General features: G+C 39.6%; 1 protein-coding gene across 2 annotated transcripts in view; it reads right to left on the reverse strand.

Moving 5' to 3' along the window:
• Nucleotides 1-15,231, reverse strand: part of LOC130290919 (lymphotoxin-beta-like) — a 16,878-nt gene extending 1,647 nt beyond the window's left edge. Inside the window, exons 1-5 of one of the 2 annotated variants that reach the window (XM_056539156.1) lie at nucleotides 15,115-15,231; nucleotides 13,568-13,744; nucleotides 5,104-5,128; nucleotides 2,749-2,802; nucleotides 1-605 (exon numbers count right to left, since the gene is read on the reverse strand). The exon at nucleotides 1-605 is cut by the window's left edge and continues 1,647 nt beyond it. In XM_056539156.1, the coding sequence (XP_056395131.1) occupies nucleotides 202-605; nucleotides 2,749-2,802; nucleotides 5,104-5,128; nucleotides 13,568-13,732 (648 nt within the window). In that variant the 5' untranslated portion in view covers nucleotides 13,733-13,744; nucleotides 15,115-15,231 and the 3' untranslated portion in view covers nucleotides 1-201. Of the gene's footprint in view, nucleotides 606-2,748; nucleotides 2,803-5,103; nucleotides 5,129-5,916; nucleotides 6,020-13,567; nucleotides 13,745-15,114 lie in introns of those variants that run through there. The other variant, XM_056539157.1, reaches the window with a different exon arrangement.
• Nucleotides 15,232-15,644: the final 413 nt, after the last annotated feature.

The following is a 15,644-nucleotide window of genomic DNA, read 5'->3' on the forward strand; positions in this document are numbered from 1 at the left end:
CCCATCCAGGCCACCTCTTCCTTATTGTACAACTGAACCCCGACCTAGATCGATCTTCTCACATAGGCACATTTTCTTATACTAAAGCTCCATAGAAGGTGTGGGTCAGGGTCCAGTTCATTTAGAAAGTTTCAATCTTTTTTACTTCATTGCTTCACGGCCTTAATGGGCATTTTACCTATGTCCAATCCTTCGAACTCTTCAAGATACCATGACAATCCCAAAATATGTCTTCCCCTCCCTATAATCCACCAGGTGCGGATGGCTGACGTGCACGTATAGTTTCTGTCCTTTCTGGAGATCGGCCAGCCCTCCAAGGGTGAGACTGGCCCGCCATGGTTCATGAGGTGAAGGTGGGCCGAATACACTTTCTGTGCCAAGGGTCAGGGTGACAGTTTCATTACGGGCTTTATCTAAGGTGAGGACTTGGCTGGACAGTGATAAGTCTGTGTCTAGTCCTTCAAAGGCGACTTGGCAGTAGAGGTAGTAAAGGCCTTGCCTGGGGACCACTACAGTTGTGCTCAAAGGGTGCTTAATTTTCCGGAGAAATGCCACTTCGTTCTTAGAAATCCATTCCAGGGTATTCTGTGGTGATGGCTGCTTCCCTGTAGAGAGAGGACGACATCCACATTATAGGATAAATTACTCTGTTCTTCTTTTTAAAGGTATTGTTCACTTATTGGACCCCAGTGATCTACTGTAATCTGTATGCAATTATCCTTCAGCGCCACCACAGGGCAAATTAAGCATTACATCATGTCCATTGTCATCAAAGGGTAAAAATACATGATGTGTTTGCGTTGGCCATACGCATTAAATACTTCTGAAATGCTGTTGTTAAAGGGGTATCTTATCCATTATTGCTAGGGTCTGACTGCTTGGACCCCCCATGATCTCCTGTACAGGGCCCGGCTACTCCCAGTCCCCAGAGCACTCTGGCCCCCTCCTTCAGGGATGAGCAGTATGGCTCACTCAGCCAATCACTAGCTGTGATGGAGTCCCCTCTCGGCCAGTGACTGGCTAAGCGGGCCGCCACTTTTGCTCATCTCTGAAGGAGGGAGATGAAGTGCTCTGGGACTAGTGAGTATGGATGTCCGATACCGATACCAAGTACGAATACCGATACTTTTTTTAAGCACTCGCCGATGCCAATCATCAATACATTTTTTCTATTTCACGTGACAGGGTTTTTTTTTTTTTTCTTTAAAGGAAAAAAAATGGGTTTATTTTTTTTTGTTTTTTTTTATAAGAGAAAGGGCTTTTATATATATATATATATATATATATATATATATATATATATATATAATTTTTTTTATTTTTTTTTTTACTTTTTAAAAAGGGGGGCTATTCAAATTTTTATAAGGGAAGGGGTTTATTCACATTTATAATTATTATTTATTACACATTTTTTTCACTATTATTTTAGTCCCCATAGGGCACTTTTACATACAATCTGTAGATTGCATACACTGATCAATGCTATGTCATAGCATAGCATTGATCAGTGTTATCATCTCTCCTTTACTACTGCCTGCCATGGCTGGCTGCAGTAAAGAAGCTATGATCGGAGCACGGTAAGGGACCTCCGGCAATCCTTTCAGCTGATTGGGACACCGCGGTGATCCCAATCAGAATCCATGAACTAGCCGGCAGTTAACTTCAGGACTTTTAGAGGCCATGATCAACTTTGATCGTGGCATCTAAAAGGTTAATGCGGGTCCCGGCTATGACGTGCACTCAGCTGCTAAGTGCGCTGCATAGCTCGGGAGTGGGCGCAGGGGGCACAGGGGAGTTGATCCGTGCGGAGAGAGCAGACGGCTTACCACACCTCTGTGATACCTGCCTACATGATACAAGTACTCCTGCAAATGTCCAGTATCGGTCCCGATACCAGTATCGGTATTGGGACATCCCTACTGGTGAGTATAGCAGAAAAGCTGGGCACCATACAGGAGATCACGGCGGAGTGCCAGTGGTCAGACCTCCCACGATCAGACACTTATCCCCTATCCTGTGTATGGAGAACAAGTTGTGTTCCCCAGAGTACCCCTTTAACCTGCATGTTGTTAACCCTTTCCTGACCTATGATGTACATTTATGTCAAGTTTGGTGACACCTGCCAGTTATGACAATTTAATTAAACTGTTCAAATGCAGCAATCAATAGAAAAAAAAATGAAAAGTAAAAAAAATTTTACATTTTTTTTTATAAATGCCCCTATTAAAAATTAAAATCCCCCATTTTCCAATTAAAAAAATAAAAGAAAACGTTTTTTTGTTTTTTAAATCAACTGGTGCCAGAAAGTTAAACAGATTTGTAAATTACTTCTATTAAAAAATCTTAATCCTTCCAGTACTTATTAGCTACTGAATCCTACAGAGGAAATGATGTTCTTTTTGTAACACAGAGCTCTCTGCTGACATCACGAGCACAGTGCTCTCTGCTGACATCTCTGTCCATTTTAAGAACTGTAGGAGAAAATCCCCATAGCAAATATGCTGCAGTTCCTAAAATGGACAGAGACGTCAGCAGAGAGCACTGTGGTCATGATGTCAGCAGAGAGCTCTGTGTTCCAAAAAGAAAACAATTTCCTCTGTAGTATTCAGCAGCTAATAAGTACTAGAAGGATTAAGATTTTTTTTAATAGAAGTCATTTACAAATCTGTTTAACTTTTTGCCACCAGTTGATTTAAAATTTAAAAAAAATGTTTTCCACCGGAGTACCCCTTTAATAAATAAACTCACCAATCAGATGTGCTGCCGGTTTTTTGGCGTTCTGCTTCTGCCACTTTGGATTGGCTGCAGGAAAGGTGTAAATATTAGTCACTCATCAGCTGATATAGACAACCGAGCTGTACTCACATCACTGCAATATTGGCCCCAAATGTAACATGTACATAACAGAGGGAGCCAAGCTACATTATCTATCCACCATGCTTTACACTGCAGCCTCATTTATTCATAATAAATGATTAGAATCTATAAACCGCTAAACTAACACCAGTGAGTAACACAAATATTTGGAGATGACTCCTACCCATAGGCTGAGCCCATGTACAGACAACAATGGTGCTCTGTCACGGAACCCTGCAGACATGCTGGTAGGGCAGATTATTGCTGTGCGCAGTATTGGTTATGGCCGAGGGTTCTGTCCTGTGCTGAGGTGCTGCACTTTGTTTCATTATTTTAATTTATTTTTTTCTTCCAGTGCAATAGTCCAAATAGTCCAGCAGAGGTCGCACTGCCATAAGAGCACCGCCCCAACTCTATCAATAATAATCATTATTTATATACTACCAATATATGCCACAGTAATGTATAATGCTTGTCATCACTTATATCTATCCCTCTTCTAGTATCTATCTATATATCTATCTCCTATCTATCTATCTATCTATCTCATATCTATCTATCTATCTTATATCTATCTATCACATATCTATCTATCTCATATCTATCTATATCATATCTATCTCTCTCTATCTCATATCTATCTATATATCTATCTCCTATGTATGCATGTATCTATCTCTATCTATCTATCTATTATCTATCTATCTATTATCTATCTATCTATCTCATATCTATCTATCTACCTATTATATATTATCTATCTATCTATATATCTCATATCTATCTATTTATTTATCTATCTATATATCTATCTCATATCTATCTATATATCTATCTCCTATGTATGCATGTATCTATCTCTATCTATCTATCTATTATCTATCTATCTATTATCTATCTATCTATCTCATATCTATCTATCTACCTATTATATATTATCTATCTATCTATATATCTCATATCTATCTATTTATTTATCTATCTATCTATCTATCTCATATCTATCTATCTCATATCTATCTATCTCATATCTATCTATCTCATATCTATCTCATCTATCTAACTATCTATCTCATATCTATCTATCTATCTCATATCTATCTATCTATCTCATATCTATCTATTTATCTATATATCTATTTCATATCTATTTATCACATATCTATCTATCTCATATCTATTAGAGATGAGCGAACTTACAGTAAATTCAATTCGTCACGAACTTCTCGGCTCGGCAGTTGATGACTTATCCTGCGTAAATTAGTTCAGCTTTCAGGTGCTCCGGTGGGCTGGAAAAGGTGGATACATTCCTAGGAAAGAGTCTCCTAGGACTGTATCCACCTTTTCCAGCCCACTGGAGCACCGGAAAGCTGAACTAATTTATGCAGGAAAAGTTATCAACTACCGAGCCGGGAAGTTAGTGACGAATCGAATTTACTGTAAATTCGCTCATCTCTTATATCTATCTATATATCTATCTCTCATATTTATCTATCTATTATCTATCTATCTCTCATATCTATCTCATATCTATATATTTATCTATATATCTATCTCATATCTATCTATCTCATATCTATCTATCTTTCTATCTATCACTGATATCTATCCATCTCATATCTATCTATTTATCTATCTATCTATCTCATATCTATCTATCACATATCTATCTATCTCATATCTATCTATATATCTATCTCCTATGTATGTATGTATCTATCTCTCATATTTATCTATCTATCTAATATCTATCTATCTATCTAATATCTATCTATCTCTCATATATATCTATCTCTCTCATATCTATCTATCTCATATCTATCTATCTATCTCATATCTATCTATCTCATATCTATCACATATCTATCTATCTCATATCTATCACATATCTATCTATCTCATATCTATCTGTCTATTTATCTATCTCATATCTATCTATCACATATCTATCTATCTATCTATCTATCTCTCTCTCTATCTCATATCTATCTATCTCTCTCTATCTCATATCTATCTTTATATCTATCTCCTATGTATGTATGTATCTATCTCTCATATTTATCTATCTATCTAATATCTATCTAATATCTATCTATCTCATATATATCTATCTCTCATATATATCTATCTCTCTCATACCTATCTATCTCATATCTATCTCTCTATCTCATATCTATCTATCTCATATGTATTTATCTAATAACTATCTTATCCATAGACTAGTGATACAAATTCCAAAACAATTACCCTTTTGCCCCGATCTGAGTGATGCCTGTGAATGAAAATAGACAGATTTAATTTATTGTAAGATGATATTACAGAGGGAAGATATGAGATTGATAGATAATTAGATAGATAGATATGAGATAAACAGATAGATAGATATGAGATAGATATAACATAGATAGATAATTAGATAGATAGATATAACATAGATAGATGATACCCCTGTGTTGTTGTAAAGGTTTATGGAGCTATTTAAGGAGCGTTGCTCTCAGTTCTGGGTATATTTAGGTCTCTGTGTGTTAGATTTTTTCTCAGTGTGACTTGTGGCCCCTCCAGCTATATAACACTGTAACCAACAATGGTGACGTCTCTGACACGGGGCCTACTGTTTACCAGGTCTTATACATGAAGACCACCCATACAAAATTCCGTAACTTGGCGTCGGAGGCATTATTTGCCCCGTGCCTAGCCCAGGATTCAGCAGCCATACCTTTGGGTAGTGTAGAGGTAAAACCACGCACTGGCATCACGAACACAAGGGGTTAATGCCATCTGACCCTAGGCTGGTAATAACTGCCCTCCATCACACCCTCACCACACATACATATGGATCTATAGATATGTATAATGCACCAGCCAGTCCTTCTACGGGAGACCACAGATCTACACTTAATATATTCGCTGAGCGCCGTGCCTTTAATATGTATGTCAGGAGCTGAGGAGCGCGCTCTATAATTACTCTCATATATATATATATATATATATATATATATATATATATATATATATATATATATATATATATTCATTACATCCTTCCCTTTGTCTACATACGGGAAGATGCCATTTTGTCTCCTGAGCCAATATTTCTGAGAACTTTGCTTTGTCAGGAGACATGATGGTGACTGGAGACAATAACCTCCCAGGGGGGCCCTTATTTACGTCACTAAGAACCTAAAAATAAGGTCAATAATTAGACGTCCTTCGGGTATAATTGTTAGAATTTTCCATTCCAAAGTAACCAATCACAGCTCAGCTTTCAAATCATAAGGAGCTCTGGTAAAATAAAAAAGCCGAGCTGTGATTGGTTGCTATGCACAAACCCAGATTTTTGCCCATGGCAACCATTCACAGTTCAGCTTTCAAATCATAACGAGTCTGGTAAAATGAAAGCAGAGCTGTGATTGGTTGCTATGCACGAACCCCGACTTTTGCCCATGGCAACCAATCACAGTTCAGCTTTCAAATCATAACGAGTCTGGTAAAATGAAAGCTGAGCTGTGATTGGTTGCTATGCACGAACCCCGACTTTTGCCCATGGCAACCAATCACAGTTCAGCTTTCAAATCATAACGAGTCTGGTAAAATGAAAGCAGAGCTGTGATTGGTTGCTATGCACGAACCCCGACTTTTGCCCATGGCAACCAATCACAGTTCAGCTTTCAAATCATAACGAGTCTGGTAAAATGAAAGCTGAGCTGTGATTGGTTGCTATGCACAAACCCCGACTTTTGCCCATGGCAACCAATCCCAGTTCAGCTTTCAAATCATAACGAGTCTGGTAAAATGAAAGCTGAGCTGTGATTGGTTGCTATGCACAAACCCCGACTTTTGCCCATGGCAACCAATCACAGTTCAGCTTTCAAATCATAACGAGTCTGGTAAAATGAAAGCAGAGCTGTGATTGGTTGCTATGCATGAACCCCGACTTTTGCCCATGGCAACCAATCACAGTTCACCTTTCAAATCATAACGAGTCTGGTAAAATGAAAGCTGAGCTGTGATTGGTTGCTATGCACGAACCCCGACTTTTGCCCATGGCAACCATTCACAGTTCAGCTTTCAAATCATAACGAGTCTGGTAAAATGAAAGCTGAGCTGTGATTGGTTGCTATGCACGAACCCCGACTTTTGCCCATGGCAACCAATCCCAGTTCAGCTTTCAAATCATAACGAGTCTGGTAAAATGAAAGCTGAGCTGTGATTGGTTGCTATGCACGAACCCCGACTTTTGCCCATGGCAACCAATCACAGTTCAGCTTTCAAATCATACCGAGACTGGTAAAATGAAAGCTGAGCTGTGATTGGTTGCTAAGCACAAACCCAACGTTTGCCCATAGCAACCAATCACAGCTCAGCTTTCAAATCATAACGAGTCTGGTAAAATGAAAGCTGAGCTGTGATTGGTTGCTAAGCACAAACCCGACTTTTGCCCATGGCAACCATTCACAGTTCAGCTTTCAAATCATACCGAGTCTGGTAAAATGAAAGCTGAGCTGTGATTGGTTGCTATGCACGAACCCCAACTTTTGCCCATAGCAACCAATCACAGCCCAGCTTTCAAATCATAATGAGTCTGGTAAAATGGAGCTGTGATTGGTTGCTATGCACGAACCCTGACTTTTGCCCATGGCAACCATTCACAGTTCAGCTTTCAAATCATACCGAGTCTGGTAAAATGAAAGCTGAGCTGTGATTGGTTGCTATGGGCAACACTAGTTTTGGATTCACCCATATTCCTGTATGACAGTGGTCTCAAACTGTGGCCCTCCAGATGTTGCAAAACTTCAACTCCCAGCATGCCCGGACAGCCAACGGCTGTCCGGGCATGCTGGGAGTTGAAGTTTTGCAACATCTGGAGGGCTACAGTTTGAGACCACTGCTGTTTGATATGGAAAATTTGCCATTTGGAGGGGACAGTCACATGCAGCCAAAACCTTGTCAACCATACTGCCCCCTGTATTGGTGCCAGTCACATTGACCATAACAAAATGGTCTTTATCAGTGCAGGATGGGCACCAACTCTTCCAGGAATCCACATGGCATCCCTGGCATACTAGGCTACGGGCAACTGGAGTCATAGCTGTGCCCTAACCTAAGGTGGCAAATAGAGATGAGCGAACTTACAGTAAATTCGATTCGTCACGAACTTCTCGGCTCGGCAGGTGATGACTTATCCTGCATAAATTAGTTCAGCTTTCCGGTGCTCCGGTGGGTTGGAAAAGGTGGATACAGTCCTAGGAGACTCTTTCCTACGACTGTATCCACCTTTTCCAGCCCAGCGGAGCACCGGAAAGCTGAACTAATTTATGCAGGAAAAGTCATCAACTGCTGAGCCGAGAAGTTCGTGACGAATCAAATTTACTGTAAGTTCGCTCATCTCTAGTGGCAAAAGATAGATGACCACAGTTTTGTGTATAATTTTTATATAGTCAGTGACTGCGTAATCTTATATAATAGGGCAGAAAATTACTGTAAAGCGTCTAAAATTTAATTAAAAAAATGAGCCCTCTACCGCCACCTGGTGGCAATAATACACTGCAATTTCTGCTCGTTACTTTCACCACTAATTCCAACATCCTATTAGAGCCACATATAGATATAGGATATATTCCAAAAAATATTAACATCTGTATCCATAAGGCCGGATTCACACTACAGAATTTCCGCTCCGAAATTCCGATGCAGCAGAGCCCCCATAGGATTCTGCTGCACAGTACAAACCCCGAAAGGTCAGAACCGGAGCTTTCCCCGCTGATAAAATTCATCCGCTGAAAGCAACACATTGACAATGTCAGCAAGGTCGTAGACGGAATATTACCAGACGGAGATTCCGTGGCGTGAGTCTGGCCCGTCCACGCCGCTGAATTTCTGCCCCCCAAAAAATTCTGCTGCGGAAAAACTATTTTCAATGGGATTCTGCTGCAATTTACACACTGCAGAATTTCTGAGGATCCGCCAAAAGAATGAACATGTTTGGAAGGTCCCACCGCCGCTGGATTTCGGAGCTCGCCACTACAGACAGAATGTCCGCTTGCAATATCTTCTGGGCGTGGTTCCTGATGCCGAAACATGGCAACTAGTATCATAGTCTGAAGAAAAGACAAAGGGGGTAATTTATCAAGGCCCTGATTGGACAATTTTTTTTTTTTTCGAAGCCACAGCGCACTGCGTACCGCATTTGATGCAAATTTTTATGCCCGTTTTTTATGATCCATTGGGCGTGTTTCTGGGACTAAATGACCCCATGAAGAGTCCATCAAGTTAACCCTATTAGAATTCCCCAAGCCAGTGTTTCCCAACCAGGGTGCCTCCAGCTGTTGTAAAACTACAACTACAACAGCAGGGTGCCTCCAGCTATTGCAAAACTACAACTCTCAGCATGTGGCATCCAGGGTGCCTCCAGCTGTTGCAAAACTACAACTCCCAGCATGCCCGGACAGCCGTAGGCTGTCCGGGCATGCTGGGAGTTGTAGTTTTGCAACAGCTGGAGGCACCCTGGTTGCCACATAATACTCTTCGCCATTACCCTTCCTATTCGGATCCCTCCACGCTCCGTATAGGTTTTCCGCCTCGACCATTATTAGCGTTATTTCTGGCTTATCCGATGCTCTTTTTCGTGACCCCTCCCCCGCCCTCCTTCGCCTTTTTTACGGTTTCTTGCTCTCACTTCGCTTATCGGTTCAATGAAAGTTTTATCAGCATGACATTTTGTAAGTGATGCCAAAGTGAGTCTAATGCACACGCAGTAGTACATAGAACCATACATAATTGATAGGCTGAGAGTACACCGAGGAGGGTTAACCCTTACCTTGCCACCGCTAGATAATACCCATATAGCCAACATATGGCCTTGGGAGGCACAATCAGCCCCCCCGGGGCTTTACATGGGGCCCTCAGCAGCGAGTGCAGAAGAGCTTCATCTGTCATGGATCTGCAGTGTCAGGGCTACATGAGCGATGACAGCGTCACCTGCAGTCCTATGTAAAATCACTTAGTAAACATATTTTCATATTGCGGTGGATCAATTGTTTCACATGGTGAACTCGGCTCTGCTACTTCTGCAGGTTGTAGAAATGTTGTCATGATAAAACTAAAACAAGCACGACTGAACTAATATAAAGTAGCTGTATAGTAGATAGAAATGAGATAGATAGATAGATATGAGATAGATATGAGATAGATAGATAGATAGATAGATAGATAGATATGAGATAGATAGATATGAGATAGATATGAGATAGATAGATAGATAGATAGATAGATAGATAGATATGAGATAGATAGATAGATAGATAGATAGATAGATAGATAGATAGATAGATAGATATGAGATAGATGGATATGAGATAGATAGATATGAGATAGATAGATATGAGATAGATAGATATGAGATAGATGGATAGATAGATATGAGATAGATATGAGATAGATAGATAGATATGAGATAGATAGATAGATAGATATGAGATAGATAGATAGATAGATAGATATGAGATAGATAGATAGATAGATATGAGATAGATAGATAGATAGATAGATAGATATGAGATAGATGGATATGAGATAGATAGATATGAGATAGATAGATATGAGATAGATAGATATGAGATAGATGGATAGATATGAGATAGATAGATATGAGATAGATAGATAGATAGATAGAAATGAGATAGATAGATAGATATGAGATAGATAGATATGAGATAGATAGATAGATAGATAGATAGACAGATATGAGATAGATAGATGATAGATAGATAGATAGATAGGAGATAGATAGATAGATAGATAGATAGGAGATAGATAGATATGAGATAGATAGATAGATATTAGATAAGTAGATAGATAGATATGAGATAGATGGATAGATATGAGATAGATAGATAGATAGATATAAATGAGATAGATAGATAGATAGATATGAGATAGATAGATATGAGATAGATAGATAGATAGATAGATAGACAGATATGAGATAGATAGATGATAGATAGATAGATAGATAGATAGATAGGAGATAGATAGATAGATAGATAGGAGATAGATAGATAGATAGATAGATAGGAGATAGATAGATATGAGATAGATAGATAGATAGATAGATATGAGATAGATAGATAGATAGATAGATAGATAGATAGATAGATAGATAGATAGATATTAGATAGATAGATATTAGATAGATAGATAGATAGATAGATAGAAAGATAGATAGAAATGAGATAGATATGAGATAGATAGATATGAGATAGATAGATATGAGAGAGATAGATAGATAGATAGATATGAGATAGATAGATAGATAGATAGATAGATAGGAGATAGATAGATAGATAGATGATAGATAGATAGATAGATAGAAGATAGATAGATGATAGATATGAGATAGATAGATAGATATGAGATAGATAGATAGATAGATAGATAAACAAAGAATAAGTTGGCCAGCACTAATGATTCCAAACTATTGTAAAGACTTGGCTTACAGGTGCAGGCTGCTGGGCTAAATATACAGCAACAGGAGAATACAGCAGCACACTGCCAGCACAAAGATATAGATAAAACATGAGTATATAGATAAAACATGAGTATATAGATAAAACATGAAAAGCTATACAGCTGTAGTGCAATAAATGAAAATATGAAATTATGAAACAGTGAGGTATTTAGCTTGCAAATTTGGCGGCCAAATAGCTTGGACCGTCCCACCACAGTAAGGTGACCTCATTTTGGGACGGACCCTACACTATGAATATGCCTCTGTGTGAACAGTACAGCAGGCATTGCAAGGTCTGAAACATCTAAGGCACCTTATATACACCTAATAGAGGTTGGTGGGGTGCAGGAGCCAACATAGAGGTAGCCACTCCCCCGTATGTGTAATACAACCAAAGGATAAGTTGGCCAGCACTAATGATTCCAAACTATTATATGGACCTGGCTTACAGGTGCGGACGGTCCAAGCTATTTGGCCGCCAAATTTGCAAGCTAAGTACCTCACTGTTTCAGAATTTCATATTTTCATTTATTGCATTACAGCTGTATAGCTTTTCATGTTTTATCTATATACTCATGTTTCATCTATATACTCATGTTTTATCTATATCTTTGTGCTAGCAGTGTGCTGCTGTATTCTCCTGTTGCTAGATAGATAGATATGAGATAGATATGAGATAGATAGATATGAGATAGATAGATATGAGATAGATAGATAGATAGATATGAGATAGATATGAGATAGATAGATATGAGATAGATAGATAGATAGATAGATATTATATAGATAGATATGATATAGATAGATAGATATTATATAGATAGATATGATATAGATAGATAGATATGAGATATATATGAGATAGATATGAGATAGATAGATATTATATAGATAGATAGGAGATAGATAGATATGAGATAGATAGATAGATATTATATAGATAGATATGATATAGATAGATAGATATGAGATATATATGAGATAGATATGAGATAGATAGATATTATATAGATAGATATGAGATAGATAGATATGAGATAAATAGATAGATAGATATGAGATAGATAGAAAGAAAGAAAATAAAATATGAGATCGAAAGAAAGAAAAGAAAAAAAAGTCACAAATAGAACAGGAAGAACTAAACTAAATTCTGCATTACCATTAAAATAATAACTATTTATTTATTTATGAATGTAATTATATACAATAACTTAATGGTAATAGATAGATAGATATGAGATAGATATGAGAGAGATATGAGATAGATATGAGATAGATAGATATGAGATAGATAGATAGATGTGAGATAAATAGATAGATAGATAGATAGATATGAGATAGATAGATATGAGATAGATAGATAGATATGAGATAGATAGATAGATAGATGTGAGATAGATAGATATGAGATAGATAGAAAGAAAAAAAAATATGAGATAGAAAGAAAGAAAAGAAAAGAGTAACAAATAGAACAGGAAGAACTAAAGCAAAAAATAAGTTTTAATTCTGCATTACCATTAAAATAATAATTATAATGTATTTATTTATGGGTGCTATTGCATACAATAACTTAATAGCTATAGTAATAGTTTTGGAAATCCTCCTGTTTTCTACACTCATGATTACATACAGTTTACTCTAATAGTATTTACTATATAGATTATATTGCCCCTTTACTATATAGATTATATTGCCCCTTTACTATATAGATGATATGGCCCATTTACTATATAGATTATATGGCCCATTTACTATATAGATTATATGGCCCATTTACTATATAGATGATATGGCCCATTTACTATATAGATTATATGGCCTATTTACTATATAGATTATATTGCCCATTTACTATATAGATGATATGGCCCATTTACTATATAGATTATATGGCCCATTTACTATATAGATTATATTGCCCATTTACTATATAGATTATATGGCCCATTTACTATATAGATTATATGGCCCATTTACTATATAGATTATATTGCCCCTTTACTATATAGATTATATGGCCCATTTACTATATAGATTATATGGCCCTCTGTGGAGGGGGGGGGGGGTCAGGCCTGAGACCACTAACTCCATCAGAGGCCTAAATAGTCTTTTTTAAAACAACACAAGACAAAAGTTCTGTATTTCTATATTCTATTCTATCATCTATTTATGCAGATTGCTGGTGGGTTGGCCAGGGTCACTTACCTGCTGTGTGCCCTCTGCTGTGGGCATAAGCGTTGGCACCATTGCCGTGAGAAGCGCCAGCAGCTGGACCCAGTTAGCTCTCATTGCTGCCCTGGTGAACATCTGCAGACATGTGGTGTGTGATCGCCTTATACAGAGAGGACGGGGATTCCCCGACCACAGCATCCTGTCATCTACCTGGCCATGTTCAGATAAGGGGGAAGAAGCGGGGATATGACAAGTCACAAAGGGGGACTCCCCATGTAGGGAAATAACCCAGATAAGGATTTAATTCAGTATTCTGTAAATATGCTACAGGAGGTTTGTTGTAAATTACAGTAGGATAAGATATGATGGAATTTTCCTGCCACATCATAGTAGGGTGTAGATTATTATCATCACTGCGCTATTTATAAAATATAAAGTATTCTTACAGCATAAAGTTATCTCTCATCCACAGGACAGGGAGTAACTAGAGGATTCGTAGGGGTCCCACCTCTGGGATCCCCACCGATACCGAGAACGCAGGAAAATTGTAGCCAGGAATAAAAAGGAGAAAATTAGAGAATATTTTAAGGGTGGTTCCCACCTGAAGAAGTTATTCCGTATTCATAGGGCAAGCTGATTAGTGGGGGTATGACCGCTGGGACCCCCGATGATCATGAGAAATGCCCCCAGGTGAACAGGGCACACCATGCATGTGCAGCCAGCACTCCAATAAATCTCTATGGGGTTTCTGAACATTGCCAAGTGCTAAGCTAAGCAATGTTCATTAGCCCTATAGATAATTAATGGAGTGCTGGCCTTGCACGTCTGGTATGTTCAATTCATTCCGAGACAATTCGGGAACAGTGAGGGGTCTCAGTGCTCAGACCCCCATTGATCAGCTTGTGATCCCCTATCCTCTGCATAGTGGATAACTTCCTGAAATGGGAATACACCTTAAGAACTAAAAACAACCCCTCTCCGTATGCCCTATTAGATCATATGGATAACATAGAGGGGAATGTCTGCCGCTCAGAACTACCCCTCCCTCTATTATCCTCTACAGTGGAAGGCAGATCCCCACCTTAAAGGGGTACTCTGCCAGGAAAACATCTCATCCCTATCCAAAGGAAAGGGGATTTCTGATCACAGGGGTCCCGCCAATGGGGACCCCCACGATCTCCGGGCCGGCAGCGATGGCATCCGGAACATGGAAGCTTGGAGCTTCCCCGTTCATGATGTCATGCCACACCCCCTCCATTCATGTCTATGGGTGGGGGCATAATGGCTAGAACGTTTGTTCCATGCACCGGATGACTGGGGTGCCGCAGTGGAGATCTTGGGGGGTCCCCAGCGGCAGGACGCCCATGAACAGACATCTTATCCCCTATCCTTAGGATAGGGGATAAGATGTTTTACGGCGGCGTACCCCTTTAAGGATTTTGCATGGCAATGTATTACATGGGCACCATGTACAGTGATCCCTCAACATATGATGGTAATTCGTTCCAAATGAACCATCGTTACTTGAATCCATCGTGTTGAGGGATCCGTGCAATAGTAATATAGAAAGTTATACTCACGTGTCCCCGCCGCTCTGGACTGTCACTGCTGCCCTGGATCGTCGCTCTCCATCGCCGCCATCATGTCCTCGGGGTGTCCCCGCCGCTCTGGACTGTCACCGCTGCCCTGGATCGTCGCTCTCCATCGCCACCATCACGTCCTCAGGGTGTCCCCGTCGCTCTGGACTGTCACCTCTGCCCTGGATCGTCGCTCTTCATCGCCGCCATCACGTCCTCGGGGTGTCCCTGCTGCTCCGGACCCTCACCGCTGCCCTTAATCGTCACTCTCCATCGCCGCCATCACGTCCTCGGGGTGTCCCCGCCGCTCTGGACTGTCACTGCTGCCCTGGATCGTCGCTCTCCATCACCATCATCACTTCGCTGCACACGCCGCTCCTATTGGATGACGGGACGGTGTGTGCGGCGACGTGATGACGATGAAGGAGAGCGACAGCCATGCAGTGGAGCCTGAAGAGGACAGTCTGGAGCAACGGGGACAGGTGAGTGACACTCACCGGAGCACACGAGGCACCTTAAACGGGGCCATCGCC

Source organism: Hyla sarda, chromosome 9 (assembly GCF_029499605.1).
Source record: "Hyla sarda isolate aHylSar1 chromosome 9, aHylSar1.hap1, whole genome shotgun sequence".
Taxonomy (NCBI): domain Eukaryota; kingdom Metazoa; phylum Chordata; class Amphibia; order Anura; family Hylidae; genus Hyla; species Hyla sarda.